The sequence below is a fragment of the Schistocerca cancellata genome, chromosome 12 (assembly GCF_023864275.1).
Source record: "Schistocerca cancellata isolate TAMUIC-IGC-003103 chromosome 12, iqSchCanc2.1, whole genome shotgun sequence".
In the NCBI taxonomy this organism is placed as follows: domain Eukaryota; kingdom Metazoa; phylum Arthropoda; class Insecta; order Orthoptera; family Acrididae; genus Schistocerca; species Schistocerca cancellata.
In genome coordinates this window covers 33,186,001-33,213,233 of record NC_064637.1, presented here as the reverse complement: position 1 = coordinate 33,213,233, position 27,233 = coordinate 33,186,001, and the positions used below count along the sequence as shown (strand labels likewise).

The following is a 27,233-nucleotide window of genomic DNA, read 5'->3' as shown; positions in this document are numbered from 1 at the left end:
CCTTTCACTTATTTATTTACGTTCGAACATATATTCACTCTTCGTACACTTCTTTATGAAATTGTATCATGTAATCACGCCACGTTATTTGACGCTAATTGTCCACATCGCTATGTGAGAATCAGAGGAGTGTAATTCCGTTTCAGCGACTTTACAAGAGAAATGAAAGAATATATTTTTAACATGTAAATTTCGTGTTTCAGTGACGTAATGCAAATTATAGTGAAAAAATCTCTACACCGCAAAAGAATACACTCAAAACGCTACGAGATAATACATTTTCAAAAATAGCCCTTATTGGTTCATCTTCATTGCTTGACACAGTGCTCAGGAGATACGAGGGGCGTTTGGAAAGTCCGTGCAAAACTAAAAACTACTTACGTGTTTGGGGTAAACCTTTTTTATTTGTCGGCATAGTCTCCTTTTAGACTTACACACTTCGCCCAACGCTGTTCTAATTTGTTGATCCTTTCCGAATAATAGGAATTGTCCAAGTCTGCAAAATAGCTATTAGTTGCTGTAATCACCTCCTCGTTTTTGTCCCGACAGCCATGTCTTCAAAGTGGGGAACAAGTAGTAGTCCGAAGGAGCCAAGTCTGGACAACAGGGGGGATGTGAAACGAGTTGGAATCCTATTTCCAATAATATTGCGACCACAACTGCTGATGTGTGTGCTGGTGCATTTTCATGATGGAAAAGGACCAATCGCAGGCATTTTTCTTGCAGCTCGGTTTTCAAACGGTCCAATAACGATGGATAATATCCACCTGTAATAGTTTTGCCCTTTTCCAGATAGTCTATGAGGATTATCCCTTGCGAATCCCAAAAGGCAGACGCCATAACCATACCGGACGAAGGAATGGTCTTCGCCTTTTTTGGCGCAGATTCTCCCTTGGTAACCCATTGTTTAGATTGTTGTTTCCAGATGTTTATGCCAATTATTATGTTCCCGTTCATTCGAGATGCCCACAGCACTAGCAATCTCACGCATCTTAACTCTTCTGTCATCCATCACCATATCATGGACTTTATCAATGATATCTGAAGTCGTAACCTCCACAGGGCGTCCAGAACTTTCAGCATCACTTGTGCCCATATGACCACTCCGAAAATTTTGAAACCACTTATAAACTGTTCTAATCGAAGGTGCAGTCACCGTAATGTTTATCAAGCTTCTCTTTAGTCTCCTGATGCGTTTTGCCTTTCATAAAGTAATGTTTAATCACCACACGAAATTTTTTTCGCCCATTTTTTTGACAATCAGTCGACTTACTTGATTCACATAATGCCAAACACAAACAAATAGACCTATATGGCTGAAATTTGGTGTGCGTTCTTTCCAAAGATGCTACTAACTTAAACATGGCATAGATACGCGCCGGTGGTGCCATCTCTCGGACTTCGCACGGACTGTTCAAACGCCCCTTGTATGTCATTACGATTTTAAGCGAATCAATCTAAATAGTGGTTTTGCACTTCGGAGATACGCACTTGGTTAAGAAAATAATTTCGACATTAAAAACAGATAAATTCCTATTAAAATACCAGTGAATTTCCGTACCAGTGTCAACACTGAATATTCAGTTTCTCACATCACAGTCAACGCCACCACGGACTGAATCGTCAGCCCTCTGTTCTTGAACCTTTTTGTAAAATGCTTGATCTGTTCCATGACAATGCAGGAGCGGTAAAAATCATTGGGGCCTTTTATTTTCTCTTCCTGAACTTTTAGTGCTCCATGGTAATTCAGTTCCATCTGGTAGATTGTATCACAATCGTCTTTTGAATTGCCGATCATGGAAACGTTTGGGAAAGATGGGATTAAAATTACGTTTGCGATACGGAAGCTGCCACCTTAAAGCCAGCATACTTTATTTCCTTCACTGCCAATTTTTGTATGTTCCAACTGTTCTTTTTGCATTGAAGCATTGCAGGTGTCGGAGAACAAAACAGCGGCATGACCATCTGCAATACGCTGGAATTTCTGAAATACACATGATGCTACTTTAATCGACCCACGGTTAGAGCCACCTTCATGCTATATATTTTTTCTAGCTTTCCTGGTATCAATATTGCCTCCTGTGAAATGATATACAATTAGTCATATTTTGTAGAAACTGCTCTTAACTGGTATGTTTGGACAGTACCTTACAGCATCTACACTCATGCTGATAAATTAAGGATAATTGCAGAATGCGGTGTCACACAAAACTGGCGCTAACAGCGTAGGCACATAGGGAACACACACGACACAGATCTGTAAGTCCACGGTACTGGTGATAAGTTGAGAAAACCGTCTCGTAACACACGTGCTACAAAACGCCACTGTTTACTGAGCATGTACCCCGACATCAATAGGGGATATTATCACCACGCACACGTACACAGGCCGCACAACGGGTTGGCATACTCTGGATCAGGTGGTCGAGCAGGTGCTGGAGTACAGCCTCCCATTCTTGCACCATTGCCTGCCAGAGGTCCTGAAGTGTCGTAGGGGTTTGAAGACGTGCAGCGATACGTCGACCGAGAGCATCCCAGACGTGCTCAATGGGGTTTAGTTCTGGAGAACAGGCAGGCCACTCCATTCGCCTGATATCTTCTAGTTCAAGGTACTCCTCCACGATGGCAGCTCGGTGGGGCCGTGCGTTATCGTCCATCAGGAGGAAGGTGGGACCAACTGCACCCCTGAAAAGGCGGACATACTGGTGCAAAATGACGTCCCGATACACCTGACCTGTTATAGTTCCTCTGTCAAAGAAATGCAGGGGTGTACGTGCACCAGTCATAATCCCACCCCACACCATCGAACCACGACCTCGATACAGGTCCCTCTGAAGGACATTAAGGTGTAGGTATCTGGTTCATGGTTCACGCCAGATGAAAACCCGGCGAGAATCACTGCTCAGACTATATCTGTACTCGTCTGTGAACATAACCTGGGACCACTGTTCCAATGACCACATACTGTGTTGTTGACACCATGCTTTACGGGCTCTCCTGTGACCAGTGGTCAGTGGAATACACCTTGCAGGTCTCCAGGCGAATAAACCGTGTCTGTTCAGTCGTCTGTAGACTGTGTGTCTGGAGACAACTGTTCCAGTGGCTGCGGTAAGGTCCCAAGCAAGGCTACCTGCAGTACTCCGTGGCCGTCTGCGGTCACTGATGGTGAGATATCGGTCTTCTTGTGGTGTTGTACACTATGGACGTCGCGTACTGTAGCGCCTGGACACGTTTCCTGTCTGCTGGAATCGTTGCCATAATCTTGAGATCACACTTTGTGGCACACGCATGGCCCGTGCTACGACCTGCTGTGTTTGATCAGCCTCCAGTCGCCCTAGTATTTTACGCCTCGTAACATCAGTGTGTGTTCTCTGAACCATTTTCAACACACAGTCACCATTAGCACGTCTGTAAACGCCTTCACACTTACTCGCTGCACCGTACTCTGACATGCACGAACACACCTCTGCGTATGTGGACTGCTGCCATTGACCGCAGGTCAAATGCACCGCAAGGTCATACCCCGAGGTGATTTAAACTCGCAAACCGCCCACCAGAACGTTGTTTCATCATTATCCTTATTTTATGAGCATGAGTGTAGTTCAAAACAATATCGCGATGCTCTTCTTAGAGACAGAAGAACGTAATCGCCAATACGTCTGTGTGTCTATAAAATGAATCCGGAACTTGGAGATACGCAGCATCTTATTCTCGCCAGGAGAAGAGAGAGATACGTCGGTCTGACAGAACAAACTGTTAACTACACTCAAAACATACGTTATAAAAGCCGAAAACCACGTACTTGGAGACATGTTCCTCTGCCTGTCACATACAAAATTACTTATGGATATGAATCACGCTAGTTGGAGGTGCAAAATAAAACTGAGGTGGTACGTATCCCAGCTCCCATTCATTACTCTCTTCAACATGACTCCCTTTCACTGCTTCCTCCGGGGTAAGCTCAAGCAGTACCGTACACGTGACAGTGCAACTCCCTGTACTAATCCACTTCTTATGGAAAAGGTTGAATATGCTCCTCCAGTTCGTAATATCGCTCATGATTCACTCGTACCAACTCAAATCATTCCAATGACTTTACTTATGATTCGGAACTCCTCCAAGGTTTAAAGGGGCCTGCACACATTCAATATTTATTGGCAATACTGGTTTGTCAAACATTCAATACATTGAAGCGATTTCAGTCCATCAGTAATATCGACAAAATTGTCGCTTGACAACAGTTTTACAAAGTTAAGACGCCGAACACCCTAAAGAAGGCGTGGCTGAAATTGTATTACTTGTAAGCAACAGAAAACAACCAAGAAGATGAAATGGATCAGAGTGGTTGAAGAAAAGAAGCGACTTTTTACATGGTAATTTACTGACCAAAATCAGAGCTACAGATCCGAATAATTTCATAAATTATTTGCCGATGAGTCTTACATTGTACAAGAAGTTATTAATGTTGATACGAGACAAAATACGAGGTGCATTCAAGTTCTAAGGCATCTGATTTTTTTTCTCCGGACTGAAAAGAGATAGAAACATGCGCATTGTTTTAAAATGAGGCTGCATTCATTGTCAAACGTCCCAGAGATGGCAGCACCGTACGGCAGATGGAATTTTACCACCAGCGGCGAGAATGAGAACTGTTTTAAATACTTAAAATGGCGACGTTTTCCTTACTTGAACAGCGTGCAATCATTCGTTTTCTGAATTTGCGTGGTGTGAAACCAATTGAAATTCATCGACAGTTGAAGGAGACATGTGGTGATGGAGTTATGGATGTGTCGAAAGTGCGTTCGTTGGTGCGACAGTTTAATGAAGGCAGAACATCGTGTGACAACAAACCGAAACAACCTCAGGCTCGCACAAGCCGGTCTGACGACACGATCGAGAAAGTGGAGAGAATTTTTTAGGGGATCGCCGAGTGACTGTTGAACAGATCGCCTCCAGAGTTGGCATTTCTGTGGGTTCTGTGCACACAGTCCTGCATGACGACCTGAAAATGCGAAAAGTGTCATCTAGGTGGGTGCCACGAATGCTGACGGACGACCACACGGCTGCCCGTGTGGCACGTTGCCGAGCAATGTTGACGCTCAACGACAGCACGAATGGGACTTTCTTTTCGTCGGTTGTGACAATGGATGAGACGTGGATGCCATTTTTCAATCCAGAAACAAAGCGCCAGTCAGCTCAATGGAAGCACACAGATTCACCGCCACCAAAAAAATTTCGGGTAACCGCCAGTGCTGAAAAAATGGTGTCCATGTTCTGGGACAGCGAGGGCGTAATCCTTACCCATTGCGTTCCAAAGGGCATTACGGTAACAGGTGCATCCTACGAAAATGTTTTGAAGAACAAATTCCTTCCTGCACTGCAACGAAAACGTCCGGGAAGGGCTGCGCGTGTGCTGTTTCACCAAGACAACGCACCCGCACATCGAGCTAACGTTACGCAACAGTTTCTTCGTGATAACAACTTTGAAGTGATTCCTCATGCTCCCTACTCACCTGACCTGGCTCCTAGTGACTTTTGGCTTTTTCCAACAATGAAAGACACTCTCCGTGGCCGCACATTCACCATCCGTGCTGCTATTGCCTCAGCGATTTTCCAGTGGTCAAAACAGACTCCTAAAGAAGCCTTCGCCGCTGCCATGGAATAGTGGCGTCAGCGTTGTGAAAAATGTGTACGTCTGCAGGGCGATTACGTCGAGAAGTAACGCCAGTTTCATCGATTTCGGGTGAGTGGTTAATTAGAAAAAAAATCGGAGGCCTTAGGACTTGAGTGCACTTCGCAAAAAAGCAAAATACGTTAATTAGAGAGGCAGTCGCATTCTGCGAGATTGCTGGCGTCAGGCAGGTCATCTGAATGCTCGAAGTTAAGTTCTGTAACATTATCAAACATAAATAGTAAAACTGTATGGAAACACGTGAAGCTGTAATACGTAACACTCATGGATATTCCAGGCAATTAACGTAGAACTTTTTGTCTTGTGATAATTTGGTGAAACCCTGACATGTATTTCGGAGACCTGTTACTAGTCATAGCAGATGTATGACACATTTTTAGAAGTTGATACATTTTCCCAAATTGCTATGTAATTCATCAACCTATACTATATGTTCGAATTAATAAAGTAAGCAGTGTCATAGGGAATCGTCCGTGACCAACCTAAAGTGGTATATGCAGTGTTTATCCTTGCATAGGCCTACTAAGATTGTTTTGTGGTAAGGCTACTTGAAAAAATTGAACCTGACGTATGATATGCACAAGGTGAATTGAAAATGTAAGCAGTGTGGCTGGTTCATGGAACTGTCAACATCAGAATGGAGAATATTGTCAAACTGTCAGTACTTGACCTCTCACATTCAGTATGTATTGACAATACTGAGAATGTTTTCAGGGCCACCAATGCTGATTGCAATATTTCTAGTATCGACAATATGTCAACACACCCCCTCAGACGGTCAGTATAGTGACGGTTTGACAATGTTTTTGAACGTGTGAGGACCCCTATGTGGGTGAACACTGTCGCAAGCTCTTTGAAAATCTATGAACACTTACTGGACTTCCCTGTCTCGCTCTCACTATTTCACAAGAATTTGCCTAAGAGCAGTGTCATCCAGAAAGGTTGTGGCGCAAGGTCTTAACAATGCACAATAGACCGTAGTGGAGCAGAGCATATAAGTGTAACTGTTGTGCCATTTTGTAACTGGTAAAATGTGGTTTAATGAAACAGAATTACTTCGAACGTATACTTCACATATCGAAAATACAGTTTTATGTTTGTAATTTACTATTTTCACAATTGTAAACTTACGGGAGAATCATTCTCAAATAATCCTAAACAGTGTTCTTACTTTTAGCTAAAAACAGCTACCGGAACGAAACTTCCTGGCAGATTAAAACTGCGTGCCGGACCGAGACTCGAACTCGGGACCTTTGCCTTTCGCGGGCAAGTGCTTTACCATCTGAGATACACAGCACGACTCATGCCCCATCCTCACAGCTTTACTTCCGCCAGTACCTCGTCTCCTACTTTCCATACCTCACAGAAGCTCTCCTGCGAACCTTGCAGGGCTAGCACGCAAGGAAGAAAGGATATTGCGGAGACATGGCTTAGCCACGGCCTGGGGGATGTTTCCAGTATGAGCAGGAGAGCTTCTGTGAAGTTTGGAAAGTAGGAGACGAGGTACTGGCGGAAGTAAAGCTATGAGGACGGGGCGTGAATCGTGCTTGGGTAGCTGAGATGGTAGAGCACTTGCCCGCGAAAGGCAAAGGTCCCGAGTTCGAGTCTCGGTCCGGCACACAGTTTTAATCTGGGAGGAAGTTTCATATCGGCGCACACTCCACTTGCCGCCGGCCGGAGTGGCCGAGCGGTTCTAGGTGCTTCAGTCTGGAACCGCGCGACCGCTACGGTCGCAGGTTCGAGTCCTGCGTCGGGCATGGATGTTCGTGATGTCCTTAGGTTAGTTAGGTTTAAGTAGTTCTAGGGGATTGATGACCTCAGAAGTTAAGTCCCATAGTGTTCAGAGCCATTTGAACCACGCTCCGCTGCAGAGTGAGAATTTCATTCTAGCTTCTGGAACGGTTAATTTCCCGCCGACAAACTAGTGCGGTACAAGGAGCGTGACATACTACGTTTATCGAGCGAGGTGGAACACTGGACTCGCATTCGGAAGGATGATGGCTCAAACCCGCATCCGGCCATCCTGATTTAGGTTTCCCGTGATTTTCCTAAATCGCTTCAGGCGAATGCCGGGATGGTTCCTTTCAAAGGGCACGGCCGACTTCCTTCCCCGGCCTTCCCTAATCCATGGGACCGATGACCTCGCTGTTCGTCCCCTCCCCTAAATCAACCAGCCAACCAACCAGCCAACCATCAACACTACTTTTACATACGACACGTCTTCCGAAAGACGAAAATGACGCATCTTCAGAAAGACGAAAACCGAACTTCGGAAACCGTTTTTCGCTGTCGTGTTTACATGTTAAGTTCTGAACCGGATTTGCTAGTCCAATTAAATACGAGGTCCGGAAAACAGCTGACCCGGGTTCTCGTTGTCAAAAAAATCGTTATTTCACTTTCTTTAGATATTACAGGTAGACAGCTTCATGCTCCGTCTAATATTTGTGCCTGTCCTTCACTGCGCGACAAGTCCATATTAACCGAATATTCCGGAAACAAGCATGTTTCAAAACCGATTGCGTTTACGTGGGAGCGCAAATCGGTTGCGCAGTTGGAAAACGCAACTAGAAGCGAATTTCCAGAATCGATTTTGAAGTGTTTACATGACCATCCATAAGCGGTATTAGGAAATCGTTCTACGTAATCCGGCTTAGGGAAACCAATGTGAACGGGATAACAGTGTGCTTCATGTGCCACATGGGTAAACCGCCTCCGCATGTCTGGTGGCCATCTGTGGGCGGGAATCAGTACCTGTTTGTGTGTGCGTGTGTTGCTCTCCTGCCCACATGTTACACAAACGTACCGCTTCTGTTGCAGCATGCCCTTCGTGGGGCAATGTCAGCACGACAAATTCATTTCTCGGAATAATGTAAGATTTGTGGGTCCTCAATGACACAGCATCGCCTGGTTTAATTAGGCAGCATTTCATTACGTTTGTTCTACTTTTATTGATATTCTTCTTATACTCTTTTCGACATATTATGCTATTGTGGTCTTCAGTCCGAAGACTGTTTCGATGCAGCTCTCCACACTGGTATGTCCTGTGCCAGCCTCATCATCTCCGAATAACTGCTGCAATCTACATCCTTTTGAATCTGCTCACTGTATTCATGTCTTGGTCTCCCTCCACAATTTTTACTCCCCACACTTCGATCAATTACCAAACTGACGATTTCTTGAAGATTCAGAATGTGTTCTATCAAACGATCCCTTCTTTTCGTCAAGCTGTTATATAAATTTCTTTTTTCCCCAATTCGCTTCAGTACCTCCTCATTTGCTATTCTGTCTACCAGTGCCGATCTAATCTGAGCATAGTTTCACGTTTTCAACCGTACAGGTTAAGCAATTTAACTCGTTTGTGAACTAATGAGACTTTTGAAGCATTTTATTCATGAGGGTTGGATTTTTTAAAGAACGCGGTTTTGGGGTGATGGTGGGGTTTGCTAGCATAACATCTAGTCGGGCTGAATTGAAAGGGGTAAAATTGAAGTAGGCGAATAAATAGATTTGCCAGGTTTTGAACGCGCTTCGTATGTGGGCGTGCTTCTTACCCTCAACCATACACCTGAGCGGTGATGCAGATTATAGATGCAGTGTACAGGGTGGCTATAATTAAACTTTCGCTACTTGAGCAAGTCTAGGCGAAAAACTATTTACCGTGTGGGTCCCCAACTTCATAGGAATGATGTTCAGACTGTGCGCTGCAAGATTTCCGTTGTAGTCTTAGTGTCGTGACTTGCCGTTAGGCACCAATACCGACACGATCACGTAGGGTTGAATCTCGAGCATCAGTGTGCATCACAGTTACAGCCAACACGGGTCTGGACAAGGTCAGCAGGGCTTTAGAATACCGACACATTAAAGGAACTTGGAGACGTCCTCTTTCCGCACTGGGGTTGAAGAACATAACTCGTGAGTTCGAATTAATTGGCGGTTTGGGAATTGCTGCTAGAGGAGGCCGACGGCCAATTGCGCCATACATTTTGGAGGTTACTGTTTCCGTAACTAAGAATGCTGGACGCAATATGCTATCTTCAGGCGGTGCACGAGTTATCACGACAGCTGCAAATTCAGTTCCACGGTCCATCGTTTGAAAAGTGCTGTGAACAATTGTGAAATGGTGTCCGTAGAAACGTCATGCTATTCACCAACTTTTGTAGTATGACGGAGACATTCGAGTAGACTTTGTTCGGACGTTTCTTGCAAGGGAACATTTTGTGGAGTGATGAAGCACGCTCCTCGCTCACTGGGGCACTGAACACTCGCAATAGTCGCATCTGAGGATCGTTGTTGCCAACAGACGTTCGTGATGTCGCCCTGCACACTGAACACGTCACTGTGTGATGTGGATTCACAGAGCAGTTCACGATTGGTCCATTTTTCCTTGAGGAATTCTGACCCGAAGGACATATAACTTGGACGGCATACATGACTGTGACCTGCTTCGCCAACATGTGATCCGTGCACTACAGGAGGGAGGTGCTTTAGACTCAACTGTTTTGATGCACGATGGAGCTTCACCTCAAACCCTCATGAGATCACTCATCATTCAAGAAAGTGGTGAGACTGGACTAAGCAAAGGTTGGGAATTTGTATCAGCGCTGATGGCCGCGCAGTAGGGCGCCCCACAAACCAAACATCCATCATCATCATTATCATCATCATCATCATCATCAGGTCACTCGGTTGGTCCATTACACATTTGGAGAAAACCGAGCCGCGCGGGATTAACCGAGCGGTCTTGGGCGCTGCAGTCGTGGACTGTGCGGCTGGTCCCGGCGGAGGTTCGAGTCCTCCCTCGGGCATGGATGTGTTTGTCCTTAGGATAATTTACATTAAGTAGCGTGTAAACTTAGGGACTGATGACCTTAGCTGTTAAGTCGCATAAGATTTCACACACATTTGATTTTTTTTTTTGATTGAAAAAACCGAATCACTGGCCGATCCTTGCAAACTGCGTGGCCTCGTAGATCATCAGACCTGTGTGATTTCTGACTGTGGGATTACTTGAAGGGCAGGGTTTGTCAACAGGAAAATAACACACGTTGGAGGTGCAAGATGAGCATAGTAAGGGAGTAGAGCAATTCTAGTGCGGTTCCAGGCTGTCATGGATGTAGACGGTAGTCACATTGTGCAACGTTTGTAACCTAGAACGTAAACATGGTAGGCAATTAATGAATGTTACCCTCTCGTGGGGAAATGAAAGTATGCCTCTTCCAATGGTTTATTCGCTATTTCTCTTTGGCATGTCATTAGAAATGTTTCCACAAAGTTCCATTGTGCTATGATCACTTGTTTCTCATGCGTGGGGGAGGGGGGAGGGAGGGAGGCTCTCAAGCAGAGAAAAAATTATAACCACATTGTATTTAAAACTGTAACTGCTTTTTAATGTAATCAGACATCTGAAGTATTTTACACGTGTAATTCGATTCTTTAAGGAATGCAGGTATGGGGAGTGATACTTCCTATATAGTACCAAGTGATTATAATCAAACTTTCCCTATTTACCATGTTTTAACATTAATAACCGTGTGAGTGCCAGACTTGGTAGCATTCGTGTGCAGAGTATGGGGTGCATGATTTCCATGCATCATAGCGCCAACGCCCAGTTCCAACTATGGCCGCCAAGTGCCGTGATCAGTCAGGGTGACTCACAATCTCACACACCTGACCAGTGACAGTGCACTTGTTGACGTGTCAACATGAGCTTGGACAAAAGGAGCAGGGCATTATTGGTGAAGCTCTACTATCAAAACAATAGTAATGGTGCAGCTGCACTTACAGAAGGGATTACGGAAGGGTCCTCTTTCCCAACTATTGTGCGGAGCGTGAAGAAGTTCGAATCTACTGGATAACTGGCCGTCTCTCCGGGAAGAGGCCGACGATTGGTTGCACCACAGGTGGTTGATGAAACCACTGTCGCTCTGGCAGACAGCGCTGTGCGTAATTCCCTATCGTCAGGCAATGCGCGTGCTGTGTCACGACAGTTGAACATCCCGTGGTCCACTATACGGAAGATGCTTCGAACCATTCTGAAATGGTATCCGTACAAGGTCCATATCGTACAGCAGCTTGCACCACAGGACGCACGACGACGTGTTGGCCTCGCTCTCCACTTTGTCGTAAGGACTGAAGTTGACGGGGGCTGGCCCTAGACTATCCTATGAACAGACGGAGCTCAGTCGGGTGAGATGAACATGCAGAATTGCCGACTACAGGGATCTTTACCACCAGTCACTGTGCATGAAGTTCCTCTGTATGGTGAATGTGTTACCGTATGGTGTTGCTTCATGGCTACGTTCATCATTGGCCCATTCTTCTTTGAACAGGTTGGCGCTCAAGGATCGAAGACGTGCAGTGCGACTGGCCAGCGTTACTGCGACGTGCTTCACCAGCACGTCATACCAGCCCTACAGCAGCGAGACGCATTGAACTCGACAGTTTTCATGCAAGATGGGGCCCCACGCACATCGCTCATTAAGCTCACCTGCTTCTCCGAAACACGTTTGGAAACGTTCGAATTATCAGCCGATCGTTTCCAAATGCTTGGCCGACACGATCACCTGATCTCACTCCATGTGATTACTGGTTGTGGGGCTACCTGAAGGACAAGGTTTATCAGGGGAACCTTCACACATGTGCTGATATGAAGCGCAGTATATCAAGGGAGGTAGCCAGCATACATATGGACATGCTTCGTTCTGTTGTGCAGAGTACAATCTTGCGCTTTCAGACTCTTCTGGACAGTGGTGGGCGTCATGTTGAGCACCTTTCGTAGCAGCAATGGTACGGATATGCAATGGTATGATGTACCAGAAGCACCACGTTACAAGTGCTTCCATTGAATTCATTCTGCATTATTTCTCTTCCCCATGTCCTTGACATTAATGCTACCAAGTTTGGTCCTCATACAGTAAGAAGTTCCCGTGTTATTACGTTTTTAATAGGTAAATTTTAATTATAGTCACCTGGTATATCATCTCATGGAGACTGTTTTGAAACGGGTAACACGACCGGGGTATGTTGTATGTTAACTGGGGGCCTCGAAACGACGGAGATGCTCCGTCCCCGCCGTAGCCGCAGTGGTGCACAACCCCACGACGACTACCTCAGTCCACTTCACCCCTCCGCCGCCCCACACCGAACCCAGGGTTATTGTGCGGTTCGGTCCCCGGTGGACCCCCTCAGGGAACGTCTCACACCAGACGAGTGTAACCCCTATGTTTGCGTGGTAGAGTAATGGTGGTATACGCGTATGTGGAGAACTTGTTTGCGCAGCAATCGCCGACACAGTGTAGCTGAGGCGGAATAAGGGGAACCAGCCCGCATTCGCCGAGGCAGATGGAAAACCGCCTAAAAACCATCCACAGAGTGGCCGGCTCACCGGACCTCGACATAGAGCAGCGGCAGTCAATCTTTTTTTATCTACCACTCACTTTTATGCGTATGTCAGTAGTAAAATTTTCTAACTGCACACTGGTTCCACATTAAAGGTAATACATAAAGTAGGGAAGGAACGTTACGTTCACAAAATACATAAAAGCGAAGTTACAGCAAGTTAAAGTGTATAACAATAACTTCTTACCAAATACTTCGTCAAAATTTTATGAAAACTCAATGGAATTTTTTTTTAAATCCCCACCGCCCAACACGAAAGCAGGAACACCCACTAATGGACGGTAAGGACCAGGCTAACTACCACTGATGTAGATGTATAAATACAATGAAGAGCCAGAGAAACTGGTACACCTGCCTAATATCGTGTAGATTCCCCCGCGAGCACGCAGAAGTGCCGCAACACGACGTGGTATGGACTCGACTAATGTCGGAAGTAGTGCTGGAGGGAACTGACACCATGAATCCTCGGAAGAGTACGAAGGGGGTGCAGGTCTCTTCTGACCAGCACGTTGCAAGGCATCCCAGATATGCTCAACGACGTTCATGTCTGGGGAGATTGGTGGCCAGCGGAAGTGTTTAAACTCAGGAGAGTGTTCCTGGGGCCACTCTGTAGCACTCTGGGCGTGTGGGATGTCGCATTGCCCTGCTGGAATTTGCCAAAGTCCGTCGCAATGCACTATGGACGTGAATGGGTGCAGGTGATGAGACAGGATGCTTATACGTACGTTTCATCTGTCAGGCGTATCTAGACTTATCAGAGGTCCCATATCACTCCAACTCCACGTGCCCCACACCATTACAGAGCCTCCACCAGTCTGAGCAGACCCCTGCTGACATGCATGGTCCACGGATTCATGAGGTTGTCTCCACACGCGTAGACGTCCATCCATTCGATATAATTTGAAATGAGACTCGTCCGATCAGGCAACATGTTTCGACTCATCAACAGTCCAATATCGGTGTTATTTGGCACACGTGTGGCGTAAAGCTTTGTCTCATGCAGTCATCAAGGCTCCGAAAGCCCATATCGGTGATGTTTCATTGAATTCGCACGCTGACACCTGTTGATGGCCCAGCATTGAAATCTGCAGCAATTTGCAGAAGGGTTGAACTTCTGTCACGTTGAACGATTCTTTTCAGTCGTCGTTGGTCCCATTCTCTCAGGATATTTTTCCGGCCGTAGTGATGTCGGAGATTTGGTGTTTTACCAGAATCTTGATATTCACGGTACAGTTGTTAAACGGTCATACGGGAAAATCCCCACTCCATTGCTACGTCGAAGATGCTGTGTCCCATCGCTCGTGCGCCTACTGTAACACCACGTTCAAAGTCACTCAAATCTGGATAATCTGCCATTCTAGCAGCAGTAACTGATCTAACAACTGCACGAGACACTTTATGAAACGTCCCCTTTGAACAATTATACAAGACTGTGCTTAAACTGACACACAATATTTTTAGCGCAACGCAATCTGACTATCAAAGATCCCTGCAAAAGAATGGCCCTGAGTAACATTAAACTATACCTTTCAGAAATGACTTACCTCACAAAAATCTTCATTACTCGAACTACTGCAATACAGCGAGCGCCACTACTGCCAGCTAAATAAAAGATTCAAACTACGGAAGGCACTAACTACTGATAGGGATAGTTAGCAAATGAAAGATATTAATAGAGAACAAACAATGTATTTACCTTAATAGTCATAATATATATAGCAGTTCATGACAAATTACAAAACTCCGCCATCTCTCTCCCCACATCCACCACTGCTGGCGGCTCACCTCCAACTGTGCAACGCTACGCGCTGTTCACATCCAGCTGCCGCTGCCCAACACTACAATGGCAGACAACAATGCAAACTAGCCACAGACTGCACACAGCACAGCCAGTGATTTTCATATAGAGCGCTACGTAACGTTGCCAATAAGAAAACATAAAACAGCCTACTTACATAAAGAAAACATAAACAGCCTACTTACAACTTGCTGTGCTGTATAGGCGTTGCCGACCGCAGTGCCATATTCTGCCTGTTGACATACCTCTGTATACGTGCTAAAATGAAAAAAAACTTCTGTTATTAATATTATATAAACTAAACAGTGAATTTACTTGCATTTCATATAGAAGCACCTCTCAATAGCAGGCTATCATTCCATTACTTCAAAAGTGTTGATTACCAGCAGAATAAGAACTGCTAACCGAAAAGGCAGACGAAGCACTTCAGAGAGCTTCGGTTGCGTGTAACTTGGATGGCAGGCGGTGTGGTTCGGCTGTAAGAGCAGAGCTCGATCGGCAGTCTCGGGAGGACAGACGTGTGGACTGCAGCAGTCTGTATCGGTTAAGAACTTAATTGGAAGGTTGCACAAGGTACTGGCAGAATTGAAGCTGTGAGGACAGGCCGTGAGCCGCGATTGGGTAGCTCGGATGGTAGAGCGCTTGCCCGCGAAAGGCAAAGGTCCCGAGATCGAGTCTCGGTCCGGCACACTGTTACAATCTGCCGGGAAGAGTCACTTAATTAGCAGTCTCTGATTATCTGGACATGTAAGTGATTCTTTGGCGCTTCAGTGTACAATTGTTTGGAAAAACCAATGCCATTTTTTTACACACCTCTTATGCGGAATTTCTTACCCTCTCCAGTGCAGCGAGTGATTTTGCAGATTGCAGATGTAATGTGTGTGTGTGGTGTTGCAGAGTCGGAGCGGGTGCTGTCGGGCAGCCACGACCCGTACCGGGCGCACCACGCGTGGCTGCAGTGGCACCGCCTGTTCGCGGCCCAGGCCGCCGACTTCCGCAGCCAGCAGGAGCTGCTGCAGAGGGCCGCCGAGGGCAACGGTGAGTGCCTGCATTTATATCCAGGGCCAGTTCGACAACATTTTTCCACACAAGTGTCATTTCACCTGCTGCTTTCCCTCACCGCCTGTCCGCCCCCATCAGAAGTACAAGTGCAATGACATCGCCATTACCGAAAGACACGAATGCCGCACTAACCCCTTGCTTTTTTTTTTCTTTATTGTGATTTCATTCCTGTGTCCCATATGGGGCAGGGGAGGGCTGTCAGCGGCACAATCCGCCGCTCTTCAGCCGAGTGACATGACAACTTAAAATAAGAATAAAATGTTACATACATAAGGCGATAAAAAAGGGGAACTTAAAACAGAATAATGGGAGAAAATGGAGGAAAAAATAGACTGACATGGAGACGTTCATGGAGGACAGTTAGTCACCAGAAAGTTAGAAAACACGGTTGGCGATTCTTAAAACACAGAGAAGACACTGAAGGCACACGCACAGGTTAAAAGTCGGCCACAGTATTAAAAACACTCCAGAACAACACACTTAAAACCCACTTGTAGCACACACGACGAAGAATAAAACTGCCAGGTGGGACCTGCTGAGGGAAAAGGTCAGAGAGAATGGAAAAGGAGGGGAGAGCAAGTGGTAGTAGGGGAAGCGACGGGATGAAGAGAGGAGGGGCGTCAGCAGGTACACGGAGAGGCAGGAGACACGTGGGGCGGGAGAGGAAGAGGGAAGGCAGGGCAGGAGAGAGTGCAGAGACACTGAAAGTAGGCACAATAGATGGAGGGGGAGTAGGAGGGGAAAGCCGCTCAGAAGGAGGTAGGGGGAGGAGAGGGAGCCCTGAGGAGGAGGCAGGAAGAGGGGGTTAGAGTTGGTAGGAAGGGTAGATGTCAGAGCGAAGCTCATCATCCGGGAGGGGTAGACGGTGGAAGTTGCGTTGGGAAAGGAGATGGAGGGTGTGGAGATGGGGAGAGTGTGGGACACAGTAGTAAAGGCGCGGCAACTGGTTGGGGGAGACACCAGGGGGGTGAGGGAATCCCTTGCCTGCAGGTCGGTCCTTACATACTCGCATCGGAGTGGCGCTACTTTGCAGACACGCTGCAGCAACGCCCTCAAACGGAAACTTTTTTTATCAGCCCTCATAGATTGGACTTTACGTTTGTTTTGAAATATTTTCAGTTAGTGATTAGATAAATTTATAGATCAATTGTATTTCATCTAAATTAGTATAAATTGTCATTTCAAAAGTTCTGTACACTCTAAGACAGAACTGAAGAAAATATTTACAAAATACCTTTGCAGGCCTTCAATATAATCTCCATTCTTGCTTATGACAGCTTTGCAACGTTACGGAAACTTCTGTGTTCCGGATAGAGCTGCCTGATTACTAGGGCCCGGATATTAACTATCTAAAAAAAAACAGTGAAATATACAAGCAATTATGACCTAAGACTTACATAAATATGACCTTCAAAAATAAAATATGACTTAATAGAAGTTTATTTAAAGCATTCTTGTTCGTTTATTTAATTTTTTATTCACCATAAAGTAATACAAAACTCACTTTAAAAATATTGTAAGCATAGTTCTTCCTTTCTGTAGGGTTTGTGGCTAATTTGCACCTATTCTTTGAATGTCTGAATTTTTTATTTTCTAAACACAAAGTACAGTGAAAAGATCATCTATCGAAACAGTAAGTATTTAAAGCGTTTCACATTATTTAATACCGAATGTCAATCTTCAGTATCTGCAGAGTTGCACTGGATCACAAGGTGCATTCTCAGGATCTACCGTTGTCGATGAGCGTAGTTTTGTACCCGGAAAAGCTCCTCTCCACTTAACAAGACGTCACTGGAGCTTACTTGAAGGCAGCCAGGTCACTGTAGTTCACCTTTGTTTCAGTATCTTCAAATGTTGCGGCATTCCCTGAAAGACTAATATTGCACAGTGTAGAATATCCAGGATTCCATCGGAGAACACTTTGCAATTTGGTTTTCACTTTGTCAGCCACGTGACCACGAGCTCGACCCAACTCACTCTGCACATGCTGCACAATACTCATAGCTGAGTGCCAACAGCTTCCAGTCGTTTGATGGCTTTTGATATCACTGAAAAATTGGCGTTCATGTATGCCAAGTTTCGAGACAATGTATCTGTAAAAACTTCTTTTACAATTTTGATAGCACTTGATTAATCGCTATCGAGCTCACAGAAGATTGTCTTTATTTGGGTGTAGTTGGTGCAGTAATACTCAGCAGCATTAAGCCAAGAACCCCATGATGTAAGAACAGGTTTAGGTGGGAGGGTCGTTGAAGGTGCTTGTTCCTTGAATTTCTCCACCCCTAGCGGAGCCTTCACATAAATTTTCTTGCCACAGGAAATTAATTTTTCCACGTCAGGGTAATTTGATCGCACTTCTTCGACAGCTCTGTGCAACGCATGTGCGAGGCAAGTAGCGTACACCATACTGGGGTAGAGAATCTGAAGCCCTTTGGCTGCTTAAGCCATATATGAAGCACCATCTGTTACAAGCGGTGAAACGTTGTCTCTTTCACACCATTCGGCCACAGTAGCTTCTGAGAGTTGTCAAGCAAAATAGCAATCGTCGAATTGTTTACTCTATCGAGAGCTTCACACGTTAGTAGTAACGTATCTCTAGGGCCATCAACTTTTACAACACCAACAACAACATTTGCAATATATCCGTAGTTTCATCTATCGACAACAAGATCTTTTGCTCAGCAACAATAATTCGTATTTTGTTGAGCACATCATTGTAGCATACGGATAAATAGTTCTTTCTCAGTGTATATTCATTTGGAATTGGATGTGTTGTGTACTTCTCCAAGAACCGTCTGAAGCGTGGATTCTTCAGCTTTTCCAATGGGATGTTGCAGGACACCATCATCTCACACAAATCCTTGCAGAATGATTGCACGGTTGACGATTGACCTGTCTGTTCAAATAGCGTTTGCCTGCTGTTATTTTCAGCGGTTCGTTTCACACAGCTGCTGTGTTTAGCGGTATTACAGTGTTGTTGCACGTTAAAGCGCTTTTCTGCTCTAACTTCACACAGTTTACAAAATAATATTTTCCCATCAGTACTAAAGAAATTCTCTCCGAATTCTCGAAATTATCCTCGCAACTTCACGCTGTCGGTGCACTTTGCTTTAGGCATGTTGAACAAGGCAAAGGCTGTATTCAAACTGGTTACTGGGAACACCTATGCGACTGCGATGACTATTACGGCAGAAGCCGCCTTTGTTGGCTCTGAGAGCGTACCGGTATTGTCGACTCTGCGCAACAATGTTCTATGTTCGCGAAACGACTTTTGTCGTACACCGATTTTCAGCTACAGTCCTGAGAAATAAAGCTGTGTACTAATTTATCTGTTCATCTTTCATAATAGCACGTTAAATATTGTCTCGTGAGCAACATATTTATTTTCTTATTCCTGTGTCCCGTAAGATACGAGAAAAACGGTATATGCATTTTTGGCAAAAGTTGACGGAAATATGACATATTATATTAAAGTTAGCCGCAATATGACTTTATATGCACAATCGATATACATGTTTCGACACTAAAATGCCTAGATTTGTGTATAAATCGTTCTAAAATTTACCCTATAGTTCAGAAAAAAATTTGACTTATTAAAATCCGGGCTCTACTGATTACCCAGGCCACCTCACGGGAAGCTGCTTCTGTTGTATCAAAATGGTTTCCACGGAGCTGTTCCATCTATTTGAGAAACAAATCAAAGTCTGGTGATCATATTATCGGAACAATACGATGGGTGGGAAGTATGGACAGTATGCGGTCTTGCACTATCGTGCAAAATGAGGACACCATCTCTAAGTATATTAGGCCTCCCTAGAGGTGTTTTCGGGCATAAAACATTTTCCAGAAGCAGATTGTAGTACATGCCTATGGCAGACGTCCTCTGGGGCATTTTATTTATAGCTATGACTCAATTCGTGTCATACGCAAAGATCATCATCAGTTTCAACTTTGATTGTTGGCGGCGGATTTTTTGCTGCCAGCGAGAGTCGGAACTTTCCCATTGTGACGACTGCGACTTCAGTTCTGGCTCAAAATCTAGTATCCGCGTATCAGGTGCAACAATCCTTTTCCGAAATTGTTTTCCTTCTGTTCGATAACGAAGCGATTCTTCTGCGATTCTTTTGCGACCTCCTTTCTGCTCTTCACTCAGATCATGCGGAACCCATCTGATAACTTTGCCGATCTTGAACTATTCAGTTATGATCCTATAAACTAAAGTGACAGGCGTTCTCGTCTCATAAGCAATTTCCTCACATATTTTTCGTCGATCCTCTGTCGAAATGTTATTAACAATAACCTGAGATTTGTAGTCTGCTGCATTTGATGGCCTTCCACTTCTTGGGTTGCCCTCAGTGCTTACCCGACCTTCACGGAAATAAGCAGACATCTACATCCGTACTCGGCAAGCCACCTGACGGTGTGTGGCGGAGGGTACCTTCAGTACCTCTATCGGTTCTCCCTTATATTCCAGTCTCGTATTGTTCGTGGAAAGGAGGATTGTCGGTATGCCTCTGTGTGGACTCTAATCTCTGTGATATTATCCTCATGGTCTCTTCGCGAGATATACGTAGGAGGGAGCAATATACTGCTTGACTCCTCGGTGAAGGTATGTTCTCGAAACTTCAACAAAAGTCCGTACCGAGCTACTGAGCGTCTCTCCTGCAGAGTCTTCCACTGGAGTTTATCTATCATCTCCGTAACGCTTTCGCGATTACTAAATGTTCCCGTAACGAAGCGCGCTGCTCTCCGTTGGATCTTCTCTATATCTTCTATCAACCCTATCTGGTACGGATCCCACACTGCTGAGCAGTATTCAAGCAGTGAGCGAACAAGCGTACTGTAACCTACTTCCTTTGTTTTCGGACTGCATTTCCTTAGGATTCTTCCAATGAAAGTCTGGCATCTGCTTTACCGACGATTAATTTTATATGGTCATTCCATTTTAAATCACTCCTAATGTCTACTCCCAGATAAGTCATAGAATTAACTGCTTCCAGTTGCTGACCTGCTATATTGTAGCTAAATGATAAGGGATCTTTCTTTCTATGTATCTGCTGCACATTACACTTGTCTACATTGAAATTCAATTGCCATTCCCTGCACCATGCGTCAATTCGTTGCAGATCATCCTGCATTTGAGTAGAATTTTCCATTGTTACAACGTCTCGAAATACATCATCATCCGCAAAAAGCCTCGGTGAACTTCCGATGTTATCCACAAGGTCATTAATGTATATTGTGAAAAGCAACGGTTCTACGACGCTACCCTGCGGCACACCCAAAATCACTCTTACTTCTAAAGACTTCTCTCCATTGATAATGACATGCTGCGTTCTATTATCTAGGAACTCTTCAATCCAATCACACAGTTGGTCTGATAGTCCATATGCTCTTACTTTGTTCATTAAACGACTGTGGGGAACTGTATCGAACGCCTTGCGGAAGTCAAGAAACACGACATCTACCTGGGAACCCGTGTCTATGGCCCTCTGAGTCTCGTGGACGAATAGCGCGAGCTGGGTTTCACACGATCGTCTTTTTCGAAAATCATGCTGAATCATACAGAGTAGATCTCTAGTCTCCAGAAAAGTCATTATACTCGAACATAATACGTGTTCCAAAATTCTGCAATTGATCGACGTTAGAGATATAGGTCCATACTTCAGCACATCTGTTCGACGTCCCTTCTTGAAAACGTGGATGACCTGTGCCCTTTTGCAATCCTTTGGAACGCTACGCTCTTCTAGAGACCTACGGTACACCGCTGCAAGAAGGGGGCAAGTTCCTTCGCATACTCTGTGTAAAATCGAACTGGTATCCCATCAGGTCCAGCAGCCTTTCCTCTTTTGAGCGATTTTAATTGTTTTTCTATCCGTGATACTGTGCTAGTATCCACTACACTATTCCCATACACCTCGCTCAAAGCGTTGTAAATTTCAGGTGCGTTCTTTCGATGTAGTAATGAGATTTTCATATAGACCCGATTTCAGCTTCCATTTTAGAAATGAATTATTGAAGACACAGCTGCAGGAATCGGCGAACACACAGAACCTCCACGCCTAAATTCTTGCTGACAGCTGACAAGAATTTCATCTGGACCATGCCACTGTAACGAAGACTTCAGATATTACCCTTGTAATTTCATGAATACACTAAACCAGTAACGTTATAAGGTATGCCCATGTATCTACCTAACTTTGCGATGCATTACCAGATTCATCAGAATGGTTGGAATCGCAATTTTCGTTAAATGTTCTACATCTTCATCTACACTCTGCAAGCCATCCAGCAGTGTGTGGCGGAGGGCACTTTACGTGCCACTGTCATTACCTCCCTTTCCTGTTGCAGTCGCGTATGGTTCGGGGGAAGAACGACTGCCGGAAAACCTCCGTGCGCGCTCGAATCTCTCTAATTTTACATTCGCGATCTCCTCGGGAGGTATAAGTAGGGAAGCAATATATTCGATACCTCATCCAGAAACGCACCGTCTCAAAACCGGACAGGAAGCCACACCGCGATGCAGAGCGCCTCTCTTGCAGAGTCTGCCACTCGAGTTTGCTAAACATCTCCGTAACGATATCACGCTTACCAAATAACCCTGTGACGAAACGCGCCGCTCTTCTTTGGATCTTCTCTATCTGCTCTGTGAACCCGACCTGGTACGGATCCCACACTCATGAGCAATACTCAAGTACAGGTCGAACGAGCGTTTTGTAAGCCACCTCCTTTGTTGTTGGACTACATTTTCTAAGGACTCTCCCAATGAATCTCAACCTGGCACCCGCCTTACCAAAACTTAATTTTATATGATCATTCCACTTCAAATCGTTCCATACACATTCTCCCAGATATTTTACAGAAGTAACTGCTACCAGTGTTTGTTCCACTATCGTATAGTCATACAATAAACGATCCTTCTTTCTACGTATTCGCAATACATTACATTACATGTTATCACAGTCTGCTACTTTACAAACACACTAACTGAAACGTGTTGGCAAATAAGGAGATATTTGTTCCCGGCACAGGAGCCAACGACATCTGGGAGTACTGGGAGCTGATGACGGACTACCCGGAGACTGGGAGGAATGCGAGCTCCTTGTGGGCGGGAGAGCTGCAGCGGCTGTACGGGGACCTGCGGCAGTTCGTGCTGGGTCGGCTGCGCTTCCAGTACGGCCCCGACATGGTGGGCGACGACGACCTGCTGCCGCTCCACCTGCTGGGTCAGTTCTCCAGTCGCACTCCACTCTCTTAAGTGCAACTTAGTTTGGGCATCATCTCCATTTTCGAGCACATTGGGCTATAGCATTTATAAGTGCACGCATGAAAACCTTCGAGACGTAAAATATGTAACGAAATAAGACAATAATCTCAGTAGTACACCATTTAAACATAATGCTCTTCCGTTATTGCCTTCCTCAAATTGTTGTTGTTGTTGTTGTCTTCAGTCCTGAGACTGGTTTGATGCAGCTCTCCATGCTACTCTATCCTGTGCAAGCTTCATCATCTCCCAGTACTTACTGCAACCTACGTCCTTCTGAATCTGCTTAGTGTATTCATCTCTCGGTCTCCCTCTACGATTTTTACCCTCCACGCTGCCCTCCAATGCTAAATTTGTGATCCCTTGATGCCTCAGAACATGTCCTACCAACCGGTCCCTTCTTCTTGTCAAGTTGTGCCACAAACTCCTCTTCTCCCCAATCCTATCCTATTTCCTCAAATTATACAGCAAAAAGTTCCTAAGTACACTGATCAGCCATAACATTATGACCACCTATCTAATAGCTGGTATGCTCATCTTTGGCACAGATAACAGCAGTGACATGTTGTGGTGCGGAAACAGTGAGGCCTCGGTAGGTGCTGGAGGGAGTTGGCACCTCATCCCCACACACAAGTCACATAATTGATCGGGCTCACATTTGGTGAGTTGAGGGGCCAGTGCATCAATTGGATCTCACCACTTTGTTCCTCAAACCACTACACCACAAGCCTGGCCTTGTGACATGGCGTGTTATCTTCTTGGAAAAATTCCCCTACCGTCGGGAAATGTGATCGTCGTGAAGGGGTGTACGTGGTCTGCAACCAGTGTGTGACACTCCTTGGCTGTCATGTTGCCTTGTATGAGCTCCACTGGACCCATGGATGCCCACATGAATGTCCCCCTGACCATACTAGAGCTCCCACCAGCGTGTCTCTGCCCCGCAGTACAGGTGTCGAGAAGCTGTTCCCTTGGAAGACAGTGGATTCGTGCTCTCCCATCAGCACAATGAAGAGGTTATCGGAATTCATCAGATCGTGCAATGCTCTGCCACTGCACCTGTGTCCAGACCCAATAAAAATGGATCAAATGGCTCTGAGCACTATGGGACTTAACATCCGAGGTCATCAGTCCCCTAGAACTTAGAACTACTTAAACATAACTAACCCAAGGACATCACACACATCCATGCCCGAGGCAGGATTCAAACCTGCTGCTGTAGCGGTTGCGCGGTTCCAGACTGAAGCTCCTAGAACCGCCTGGCCAGCCCCAGAGCCAATAGTCATGTGTCCATTTCAGCTGTAGTTGCTAATTTTATCGTGTTAACATTGGCACAGCTATAGATTGTCGGCTGTGGAGGCCCATCATCACGAGTTTTCAGTGCACTGTGTGTTCACACACACTTGTACTCTGCCCAGCATTAAAATCTGATGTTAATTCTACATCTACATGATTACTCTGCAATTCACATTTAAGTGCTTGGCAGAGGGTTCATCGAACCATAATCATAATATCTCACTACCATTCCACTCCCGAACAGCGCGTGGGAAAAACGAACACCTAAACCTTTCTGTTCGAGCTCTGATTTCTCTTATTCTCACGCATTTTACTGCCTGTTCTGTTTTACCTGTCTGCCCAGCCTACAACATTCAACATCTGTAATGTGGGGTGGTCACCAAACTGCACGGTTGGGTGTGGTTGCACCTTGGTTTCACCATGTGTTGAAGACACTTGCACAGCATTCCTCAAACACCAAACAAGTCGTGCAGTTTCTGTAACGCTAGTGCCGAGCCTCCAGGCCATCACAATCTGCCCTTGCTCAAACGCAGCTACATAACACACCTTCCCCATTCTACAGACAGACGTCGTGCTCACTGATACTACATGTAGCGTGCATGTGTCCGACTAGCAGCCATTCCTCACTCGGTGATGCTGCTATCGTCTAGATGGGATTATACGAGGGCTATCCACAAAGAACATTACGTTTTGGAATTAAAAATAAATAAAGTATTGGAAAAGTTTTTTATTATATACAGATGAAAGCCACACTTAAATACTACTTTTCTACATAGTTGCCATTTAAATTAAGGCACTTATCGTAGCGATGGACGAGCTTGGAAATTCCTTCGTCGTAAAATTCGGCCGCCTGCGCCTTCAACCATGAGGTTACCTCTTCTTGAAGCTGTGGGTCGCCATCAAAACGCTGCATAGCCAACGACTTCTTCATTGCTGGGAATAAGTGGAAGTCGCTCGGTGCCAGATCGGAACTGTACGGCGGATGAGGAAACAACTCCCACTTAAAAGATTCGAGAACTTCACGAGTGGAATTTGCCGTGTGGATCCGGGCGTTATCGTGAATCGGTAAGATCTTTGAGCCCAACTTTCCCCTGCGCTTGTTTTGTATTGCTCTTCTGAGGTTGTGCAGAGTTTGGCAATACCTTTGAGAGTTTATTGTAGTGCCTCTTTCCAGGAAATCCACAAAAATCACACCTTTTCTGTCCCAAAAGACAGTCGCCATCACCTTCCTTGCCGACATTGTCTGCATGCATTTCTTGGGTTTTTGGGGGAATTTGTGTGGCCCCACTGCACTGACTGCAATTTTGTCTCGCAGTTCACATGCTTAACCTATGTTTCGTCACCAGTAACGATGCGATCGAGTAATGAGTCGCCATCTTTCTCGTAAGCGTCCAAAAACATTAACGCTGCAGCCATTCGCTGATTTTTGTGAATCTCTGTCAAGATTTTTGGTATCCATCTTGCACAAAACTTGTGGTAACCAAGCTTTTCGGTAATGATTTCGTGCAACAAACTTCGTGAAATTTGTGGGAAAAGTCAGAGTGTTCCGTTATTGTGAAATTACGGTTTTCACGGACCGCGGCATCGACATTTTCGACAAGTTCGGCAGTCACTATGCTGGGTCTTCCACTTCGCTCTTCGTCGTGAACGTTAGTTCGGCCATTTTTAAATTTTATGACCCATTGACGCACTCCACCTTCAGTGCTTATGTTGTCCCCATACACTTCACAAAGCTGCCGATAGATTTCTATCGGTGTACAGTTTTTTTGCAGTCAGAAACCTTATTACAGCACGCACTTCACACTTGGTGGCATTTTCAATTAACGCTGACATTCAAACTGTCACAGTAACTCAACGGAGTACAGCACGAACCTCTCACTATCACGGCAGGATGCCGACTGAGCGGCGGAATGCCATGACACCAAGATGGCCGCGCTAACCCCTCCCGTAATGGACACAAACGAAAACGTAATGTACTTTGAGGATAGCCCTCGTATCTATAGTAGGTGTGGTCATTATGTTCTGGCTGATGAGTGTGTATGTGACGAGCTACATGTCGCACTGTGAAAACATTAATAATTATGAAAAATATAAAAACTACTATTACCAGAGCAGGGGATCATACATAATGTGATGGTATTTTATTGATAATTGATAGTGTAGGAACTGGCTCTGACCATCACAGTGCATACTCCCTGCTGGTAATTTTATTTCTTGTATTTTCATATTTTACAATATGATGTGCGACTCTTGTCGCTTTTGTGTGTGACAGTTCTCTTTGTATAAGGGGCATTCAAAAAGAAATGAGCTGGATGCATAATTACAGAAACCAGTACCTGTATGTTAGAAGTATTGACCCTGAATGTTGAGACACTTGTCCCACTGTGACACAAGGCAGTGAATGGCCCTCATAAAATTCACAGTGCTGTGATGTTAAGCAGTTCCACACATACAGCTGGAGGTCGTCGTCCGAGGTGAATTGTTTGTCCCTCAGAGCCTTTTTAAGGGCACTTTGGCTTTCACTGGGTAATGAGTGCATCCACCAGCCGGACCATGTCATCAGTAGTGCAGTGTGGTGCTCCAGACCGTGCATCATCGACTAACGACACCCGTCCTTCCCTGAAGTGCTTGTGCTATGCCTTGACCCTTGTAGGGTCATACAGTGTTCGCCATGCACTTGTAACATTCGTCGATGAATGTCCGTTCCTCCTACTCCTTCTGCTGTC

The 27,233-nt window shown here is 45.3% G+C and overlaps 1 protein-coding gene across 1 annotated transcript in view; it reads left to right on the top strand.

Annotated features, from left to right (window-relative positions):
- LOC126109722 (angiotensin-converting enzyme-related protein-like) overlaps positions 1 to 27,233 on the top strand; it is a 399,281-nt gene that overhangs the window by 304,401 nt on the left and 67,647 nt on the right. Inside the window, exons 5-6 of the mRNA XM_049914776.1 lie at positions 15,786 to 15,926; positions 22,982 to 23,176. Of these exons, the coding sequence (XP_049770733.1) occupies positions 15,786 to 15,926; positions 22,982 to 23,176 (336 nt within the window). The remainder of the gene's footprint in view (positions 1 to 15,785; positions 15,927 to 22,981; positions 23,177 to 27,233) is intronic.